The 10,000-nt window shown below is 34.9% G+C and overlaps 1 protein-coding gene across 2 annotated transcripts in view; it reads left to right on the top strand.

Moving 5' to 3' along the window:
* LOC144959479 (uncharacterized) overlaps positions 1-10,000 on the top strand; it is a 32,868-nt gene that overhangs the window by 18,147 nt on the left and 4,721 nt on the right. For both annotated transcript variants that reach the window (XR_013642631.1, XM_078892088.1), the window contains exons 6-10: positions 644-725; positions 2,204-2,322; positions 6,574-6,603; positions 8,229-8,367; positions 9,687-9,805. Coding sequence is in view for 1 of the 2 variants with exons in the window: in XM_078892088.1 (XP_078748214.1) it covers positions 644-725; positions 2,204-2,322; positions 6,574-6,603; positions 8,229-8,367; positions 9,687-9,805 (489 nt within the window). In the remaining variant the exon portion in view is untranslated. The remainder of the gene's footprint in view (positions 1-643; positions 726-2,203; positions 2,323-6,573; positions 6,604-8,228; positions 8,368-9,686; positions 9,806-10,000) is intronic.

The following is a 10,000-nucleotide window of genomic DNA, read 5'->3' as shown; positions in this document are numbered from 1 at the left end:
TTATGTCGGACGAACCAGATGCTTTAAAAGCCAAATTAAATGTCAAACTTGTCAAAAATATAAACTGTTGGCATTAGCACCCTAAAATATGATATCCACTCTCCTTAATAAAGCATACAAACTCAACACAAGTCTGATATTTTTGGCTATAATTTCAATTTTCAACATCCTAACCATCCCGACTTAATACCGTTTTGAGGCGAAGGGTCACATATTTCTTTACAGTTTTTGTAGTCCTATGCAGATCTGTTCTCCTGGCTGAAGTCAAATGATAAACTCAATCGATAACAATTATTATCTTTAACCCTCTCCTTACCAACTACAGGAAAATCGTCACATTCGTTACGATACAACCAACATTTTTCTTATTCACATTTATTTTGTACATCATAAACTTGAAAGAAAATTAACACAGTGTGTTGTAGAGCATGTTTTGCTAAAGAAATTATTTATAGCAATAACTTTACGGTTATTGTGTTCGAGTGATAAAACAATATTTTTTGTGTTAGATAGTTTGGTGTGAAGTTTTTGGGAAACATCCTGTAAATTGCTGGTAAGGAGAGGGTTCAAAGAAACATTGAAAGCATCGTCCATTTTTATTTCAAATCGTTTTAACTATGTTCATTTCTTCTCCTGGTTTCAGAGAATTCCTGTCCAAAACAGGCCACAAAAGACTGCATCTCGCCTGTTAAAACAGTCACAAAACTCAACAAGGACACATGCATGTAATTTTTAATTTTTTTTAATTTTTAAAATTTATTTATATTTTTTTCTTTATGAGAAAGATAAAAATAAAAAAGATTAAAAGATTGAGTTTATATAGAGCAATATCCACTAAATGTGCTCAAAGCTGCCCTATTTATGCAAGCTTTTGAATATTTGCATTTTGTGTTACCTTTTTGTCTTTGTATGTGCACTTTTAAAAAATTATTCTGCACTCTGTTTAGACTAATTATTATTATATTTCATTTAATTGCAAAATTCAAAAATATATTATACATGTAAATCCATATGTCTATCATTAGCGAACTACACAAGTGCGTTAATTTTATATTCCGAGTTCAATTTCAAATTAAACATTTTTTAAAGGCTTCCCTGGCCACTAATTATAATTTTATCTGAGCAAACCATATCATCGTTATCAACAATGACAACAATAAAAAAACAGCAGCAACAAAAAAAAAAAAAAAACAATAAAAAAAACCAAAAAAAAACCCAACAACAATAATAATAGTAATAATGATAATAATAATAATAATAATAATAATAATAATAATAATAATAATAATATAATAATAATAATAATAATAATAATAATAATATAAAAATTATAATAATAATAATAATAATAATAATAATAATAATAATAATAATAATAATAATAAGAAGAAGAGAAGAAGAAGAAGAAGAAGAAGAAGAAGAAGAAGAATAATGATAATGACAATGATAATAATGATAATGATAATAATAATAATAATAATAATAATAATAATAATAATAATAATAATAATGATAATAGTAATAATAATAATAATAATAATAATAATAATAATAATAATAATAATAATAATAATAATAATAATAATAATAATAATAATAATTATAATAATAATAATAATAATGATAATAATGATAATAATAATAATAATAATAATAATAATAATAATAATAATAATAATAATAATAATAATAATAATAATAATAATAATAATAATAATAATAATAATAATAATAATAATAATAATATATAATAATAATAATATAGATGATGATGATGATGATGATGATGATGATGATGATGATGATGATGATGATGATGATGATGATATAATGATAATAATAATAATAATCAAAATATATATATATATATATATATATATATATATATATATATATATATATATAATAACAATAACAGCAACTTCCAACAACATGTTTCTATCCAACGTATAGTCTGTCGATATGTATATATACATATATATATATATATATATACATATATATATATATATATATATATATATATATATATATATATATATATATATATATATATATATATACATATACTGCCATTAAAAATAAAACACAGTCTGAGGAATATATTATGATTAGTGAATATGAAACAAGATTCTACTCTGTCTGTCATAACTTCACACCACCTGTAGCACTTGCATAACACTTTTCATTTGACTTGTTACAGAGCAGTGGCAAAAGCCAAGAGTTGTTTTGTTGACAAACTCAATTACTGTGCCGGATCTGATGAGGAGCAGCTAGCTGTGGACATCATATTGGCTGGTTTAGTACAACACGTTAGTCAATGTAAGTTTTGACGAAGAGTAAAAAATGAGCTATATATAGCCGAATATCTACTAAATGTGCTCAAAGCGCTTTACAAGGAGTCCCTGGCCAACAGCAACATTTAACATGTAGGACGGGACATGACGCATGTTATGTGATATTACAATTTTTCGGACAAAGGCAATGCTGTTAACGGCCAGGTACTCATTTTACACCTGAGTACGGTGAGAGAATGTGAGTAAAGAGCCTTTTCCAAGGACTCAAATATGGGCCGAGCGCGAGGCTCAAACCCAGGACCTTCCGATCCGAAAGCGAGTGTCATAGCACAAGACCATATAGCTGCTGTGTAGATATCATATTGACTGGTTTAGTACAACACGTTGGTCGATGTTAATTTTGATGAAGAGCAGGGTGCTGTTGATATTGTATTGGGTAGTTTTAGTACTAGAACGGTGGTCAATTTAAGTAAAATAAACAACAAAAGTAGTCATTCAGAGCCATTTGAATCATGGAGCCGAAGTTTATCCCTGTTTCTATAACGTGAACGGACAATAGCAGTTGCTTGCTATCCTGTGGATAGCACATATCATATACAAAGGATATCATATTGGCTGATACTACACATTAGCCAATGTAAGTTAAAATACAAAATATAGTCCTTCATAGCTATTTCACACAGGAGCTGTAGTTTATCCCAGTTTCTATAGCGTGAACGGACCATAGCAATTGCTTGTTATCCTTTGGATAGGATTCTAGTCTATCGCAAAGCACTGTCCACCAGCTATCCATTCACTGCTGGGTGGACCAGGAGGGGGGGGGGAATGGAGGACAGAAAATAATCTCGACTGCACCTGGGATGTTCTCAGTCCCTTTTCGTGTGAAGCGGGTGTTCTACCAACTAAGCTATCAGGACCTCCGTAGAGTAAAATTTCCTGTCATATTTATACCACGATTTCCTGCCAAAGTTCAGGTTCCAAAAGGAAAAGAGCTTTTATTTAGCGCAATATCCACTAAATGTGCTCAAAGCGCTTTACAAGGGATGGGGTCTCTGACCAACAACAGCACGTAACATGTAGAACGAGACATGACGCCTATCAGGCGATATTACAATTTATTTTTCCAGAGACAACGCTGTTAACGGCCAGGTACTCATTTTACACATGAGTACGGTGAGATGATGTGAGTAAAGAGCTTTTTCCAAGGGCTCAACTATGCGCCGAGCGAGGCTTGAACCCAGTTCAATTCGAAAGCGAGTGTCATACTACTAGACCACATAGCCAGTCGATATACTTGAAAAATACTGAACAAAATAGAAAATAACAGGATAAAATTTCGGAATCAAATTTTCATTTGATTTTTTAACACATCCATCCACCCAATCACTGCTATGTGGACATGGTGGGGTGGGGGTGGGGGTGGGGGGTGGGGGGGGGGGGTTAGAAAAAAGTTTCGACTTCACCCCGGATTAATCTCAGTCCCTTTGAGTGTGAAGCGAGTGCTCTACCAACTGAGGCATCGGGAGCGCCATGGATATGCTTTTATTAAAACAAAAATATAAAAAGAATGAACGACATAGGAAAGTTAGCTCAGGATAGAGAAGGATGGAACCTGTTTGTCTGTGGCCTATACCCTGACTCAGGGTGAAAAAGGCAATGATGATGATGATAGAGAAGGATGGAAACTGTTTGTCTGTGGCCTATACCCTGACTCAGGGTGAAAAAGGCAATGATGATGATGATAGAGAAGGATGGAAACTGTTTGTGTGTGGCCTATACCCTGACTCAGGGTGAAAAAGGCAATGATGATGATGATAGAGAAGGATGGAAACTGTTTGTCTGTGGCCTATACCCTGACTCAGGGTGAAAAAGGCAATGACGATGATAGAGAAGGATGGAAACTGTTTGTCTGTGGCCTATACCCTGACCCAGGCTGAAAAAGGCAATGATGATAAAAAGAATGAGTGGTAAGGAAAAGCATTGTTTCTTGTTTTGGTCTATATAATAATGTATTAGTATTAGGAAAGATAACTAATACTGGGTTATCTTGTGGGGAGCTATATTGAGTTATGCCCCTTGTAAATTGTTGATAAATTATGCCCTTGTGCATTGAATTTGAATAAAGCACATCCATTTGGTATCCTACACAATTATTCTTCTCCTGTCTGAAGTCAATAACAAACTGAAAATCTATAATAGTCTTAGTCACCCCAAACGGCCTTCATCACAGAACAATATTTAAGTTTCTTTTACTTAGTACAACTATATTTATTCTTCTCAACATAGCATGCAAATATCTGATGTCTGTGAAGGAGACTTCTTTACCTCCTACTGTTGGAGGAGAGATCACTTGATGTGTCTCCTTTCCTAACCCCCTCTATCTGTTATCGTCCTATCCGTGCTGTGTTCTGTCCGTGTTCTGTGTTGAGAAATATATATTCTTGTATTATTTTTTTTTCTAGTTGATTAAACAATTTATGTTTATTATGTCCAATAATACTTCGTTTGCGAGTATGCGTTATTGCACAATAAAAATATAATGAGTTTAATAAATACAACACAAATAAATAAACAAATGAATGAATACATGTTTTCCGTCACTCCATGTAAGATTTATTATGTATTTCGTGACCAGTGGTTGTTATTAGTACTTCTATTCACCATCATTTGTATTTTTTTCCATCTGCCTGAATGTCAATTTGACCAAAACAAATTAAAACCTTGGATTTGTATTCATGCACTCCAAAATATTATATAATTATAATTACCAATCAGCTCTCTTTTGACACCTAATTTCACAACAATTAAATGGGCAAAAATATTCTGCAATCGTTGAATAAATTTTTAGTTAGGATTATTCAACGATGACGTATTTACTAAGAAATGATAGGGTGGAATAATGCTTGTTTGTTTGCTGGTCCTGGGTGAGATCCTTCACTTAGAGGGAAGCATTCCTATAGTGGGCAGGGAGGCACTTTCTGTGTCTTCTATCCCCCATATCTGTTTTCCAACTTGCTTTCTGTATTAGTCTTGGAATTACTTGGTTTTGTCCTGGCCTTGGCCGGATACCCTGGTTGAGAGGGAAACAATCAAATGGTCAGTTTTGGGAGATGACAGTTCTTGTCTTGTAAATCATCTCTCTGTTATGCACTGTATTGTTTTGTTTACATATTATATATGATTTGTAAACATTTGAGTGTATCCCTCTTAGTTGGGACCTGTGCTTGTATCTCGATGAGACTTTAAGGTCATCTCAAAGTACTTTGATCGTGTGCTCTTGGAATCTATATCTGATTCCTATTTGAACCAATCCCCCTTTGTCTCTCATTTTCTTGGGTGCTTTAATTGTAATTCTAGAACTTTTTACTATCCCATTTTCTTCCTTTTTTACTGCCGCTGATATGACATAAATGTGTTGCAAGCGCCGTAAAACCCTTAAAAACAAAACAAAAAACATTAGAGGGAACCATCAAATGTAAGATTATTCTTTCTTTTTCTTTTTATAAAATTTATTTTTGTTGTTTTTTTGTTGTGAGATGATATTTTTTCTTATAAATCATCTGTCTGTTCTATACTTTTAAAGATATTTGTTTTGAATATGTAGAGACAGAGAGCTTTGTGGTCTAGTGATACAACATTCGCTTTTGGATTGGACGGTCCTGGGTCTGAGCCTCGTACGACGCAGAGTTGAGTCCTTGGAAAATGCTCTTTACTCGCATTCTCTCACCATAGTCAGGTGTAAAATGAGTAAAAAAAATTATTTTAAATTGAGCTTTATAAAGCGCAATATCCACTAAATGTGCTCAAAGCGCTTTACAAGGGGTCCCTGGTCAACAGCAACATTTAACATGTAGGACGGGACATGCCGCCTGTTAGGCGATAATACTATTTTTCGGACAAACACAACGCTGTTAACGGCCAGGTACTCATTTTATACCTGAGTACGGTGAGAGACAGTGAGTAAAGAGCCTTTTCCAAGGACTCAACTATGCGCCAAGCGCAAAGCTCGAACCCAGGACCTTCCGATCCGAAAGCAAGTGTCATACCACAAGACCACATAGCCGCACAAATACCTGGCCGTTAGCAACATTGTCTTATCCAAAAAATTGTAATATCACCTGACAGGTGTCATTTAATTTGTCGTTCTAAACCCCCAAAACAATACAAAACAAAAAAAATCCCAAACCAAAAAAACTACTCTGCTATTTTTTTATTACTAATGCATTCTAAAAATAGATTTGGCCTAATTTCGATGTGTTTGATTTCCTTTCTTTAGGCCAAGAAAAAGAAATAAGCTTCAGCCAAGGTAAGTCTTTTTTGTAAATATTGATGTCCCATTCGCCAGGTAGGTGGGGATTCAGCTAACCAGATTGATTTTTTAAAAAAAAACTTGTGTCACAACCAGTAAGTAGTACAGGATTCGAGCAGGGTTTGAACCTATTTGTTTTGGCTCCCCCAGTCTCTGGCAATGTGAGGACAGGAGGTTGATTGTTGAAGATTTTAAGATTGTAAGGGTTTTACGGCGCTTACAACACATTAAGGTCATATCAGCGCCCGTAAAAAGGGAGAATATGGGATAGTAAAAAGATTCTACAATTACAATTAAAAAGACTTGAACAAAAAGTAAGACAAAGGGGAATTGGTTCAAATAGGGAAAAGATGTAAATTCCAAGAGCACAACATCAATGTACTTAGTTTGAGATCACTTAAAAGTCTCATCCAGACACCAGCACAAGTCCCCACTAAGACATTATACATTCAAAATACATATTATAATACATAACAGAGAGATGATTTACAAGGAAAAAATTAGCATCTCCCAAAACGATAACTACGCATTTGGCTGTTTCCCTCCCAGCCAAGCACTACAGCCAGGCCAAGGCAAAACCTAGTAATCTCATTCCAAGACAAAGTCAGACAGCAAATTGGAAAACAAATATATGGGAGGTCGATTGTTGTGTCTTCTATTATTACCCTTTATATGTTTTCCCAGTTGCTTTCTGTCTTTGTTTTGGAATGGGATTACCTGGGTTGTCCTGGCCCTGGCTGTGGTCCTTGAATGAGAGGGAAACAGTCAAATGTGATAGTTATAATTTTAGAGAGATGGGTTTTTTTCTTTCTGTTATGTATTCACATTTTTGTTTTGTTTTTAATATATTTATGGTTGGTTATTTATTAAATATTTGAGTGTATTCTTTTTGGTGGGATCCGTGCTTGTGTCTGGATGAGACTTTTAGGTGATCTGTTCTCTATTTGAGCCTTTCCCCTTTGTCTTGTTTTTTTCTCGTGTGATTTCAAATGTAAATTTAGAATATTTGACTATCCCATTTTCCTTTTCTTCACTGGCAATGGAATGACCTCAATGTGCCATTAGCAATGTAAAAAAACATTTTAAACAAACAAAGGAAACTCCCTCAGTCTGTCCATTAAAAAATTAGAATAAAATAAACCCTCTCAATATCGTGTGGTATGTGGTCTTGTGGCTCTTTACTCACATTCCTTCATCGTACTCAAGAGTACCTGGCCGTTAACAGCATTGTCTCTGTCGAAAAAAAATGTAATATCGCTTAACAGCAGGTGTCGTCTCTCATTTTACTTGTCACATGTTTCTGTTGGTCAGGGAAAGCGCTTTCAGCACGTTTAGTGGATATTGCGCTCTATAAAAACTCATTTTTTTACTAATTAAAGCAAAATTATCACATTCGTTAAGATACAACCAACAATTTTCTCACTTCCAATGAGATTAGAACCAGCTTTTTGAGATTACACTTTTGTTGTCAATATAGTATTTGGGTTTACAAGACGTCGATGTTCAGAACCTGTCTTGGACACTTCATACGTACATGTATATTGGATCAGTAACAAAGTAATTTTAACTTTTTTTTTTGTCAATAAATAAAGGAAAACATTTTTTTAAAAATTTGTTCTCAGATGGAGATATTTGTGTTCCTAATCCACTGGATGTGTATGTCCCTCGAGGCCTGGAACAACAAATGCTATTTCCAGATAATTTTGCCAATGAGAATGAGAGAGAGAAAGCAAAACAGACGTTTTTAAAGGCCAATTGTCCGTGAGTGTCTGTTCTCTCTTTTGTTAAAATTACTTTCTAAAACAGTAACTTCTTAGTGTTTCAATCATCTCTGTATTTTCTAAAACAGTAACTTCTTAGTGTTTCAATCATCTCTGTATTTTCAAAAACAGTAACTTCTTAGTGTTTCAATCATCTCTGTTCAACGTAACTTATACGCAGGTCTGATAAACCAAATGAAGGCTGATATTATTTAAATCATTAAGTAGATGTTCTTACTTTTTGACTGGGTGGGGTTCCTGACCTCCCATAGTGGGAACGGTGGTACTTACTGTGTCTTATATACCTCTATATCTGTTTTCCAACTAGCTTTCTGTCTATTAGTCTTGGATTGAGTTTACTTGGTTTTGTCCTGGCCCTGACCGGATACCCTTGCTGAGTAGGAAACAGTAAAATGTATAGTTAGTTTTGGGAGATGATATTTTTTTCCCTTTTAAATCATCTCTCTGTTATGTAATGTAATATGTTTTGTTTACATATTATATATGATTTGTAAACATTTGAGTGTATTCCTCTTAGTGAGGACCTGTGCTTGTGACTGGATGAGACTTTTAGGTGATAGGTCATGGCTTGTAAGATTCCTCTCAATCTATCATAATTTCAACAATCATCATCATCATCATCATTGCCTTTTTCACCCAGGGTCAGGGTATAGGCCACAGACAAACAGTTTCCATCCTTCTCTATCCTGAGCTAACTTTTTATCTCATTCCAGGTCTTACCACTTATCTGTATATCAGCTTCTTTAATTCTTCTCCATGTTCCTCGTGGCCTTCCCCTTGATCTTCTGCCTTGAGGGTTCCAGTCCAATACTTTCTTTGTTATAGTGGAGGCATTCTTTCTAAGCGTGTGTCCAATCCACCTCCATCGTCTTCTTCCTCATTCCTCTCCCACTGGTTTCTGCTGTGTTCTTTTCCATACTTTTTCATTTTTTATTCTATCCATCCATTTTATTCTGATTACCTTACGCATGCGCCTGTTTACGAAAATCTGTACCCTCCTTATACATGCCTGTGATACGTTCCAAGTTTCACATCCATACAGTAGGACAGACTTTCAACAATGCTGTAGTATAATAACCCGTATTACAAGTTCGTCTCTAGTAATGATGAAAAGAAAATTGGGGGTTAACAATCTGGCCCAAGGAAGGTTAAAAAAAACCCGAAAGTGTACAAAGCTTGGCTCGAACCCTAGACCCTCAGGGTCACTCTGCATCCGACCCCCCCCCCTCCCCCCGACCCCCGCTTCTCCCCCCTTATAAGTGATGATCTTTATAACAATTATTTTTTTTTCTCCCTCAGAACAATTGAGAGAGTTGGGACCGAACTGGAGAATTACTTAAGGAATTGCAATGCAAGCAGTACCTCTTCTTACGACGTTGGTAACGTTATTAACAAACTGAATGGACCCAGACTCCTGTGTAAGTAGCCCTCCAGAGACACTGGGTGGGGTTCCTGACCTCCCATAGTGGGCAGGGAGGTACATACTATGTCTTCTATCCCCTTATATTTATATCTGTTTTCCAACATGCTTTCTGTCTTTGTCTTTGAATGGGGTTACTTGGTTTTGTCCCGGCCCAGGCCGGAGTCCTGGCTGGGAGGGAAACAGTCAAATG

Source organism: Berghia stephanieae, chromosome 14 (assembly GCF_034508935.2).
Source record: "Berghia stephanieae isolate SIO BIC M18660-M18661 chromosome 14, UCSD_Bste_1.3, whole genome shotgun sequence".
Taxonomy (NCBI): Eukaryota; Metazoa; Mollusca; class Gastropoda; order Nudibranchia; family Aeolidiidae; genus Berghia; species Berghia stephanieae.
Note: the sequence above shows the minus strand (reverse complement) of the source record. Positions and strands in the feature narration are given on the sequence as shown.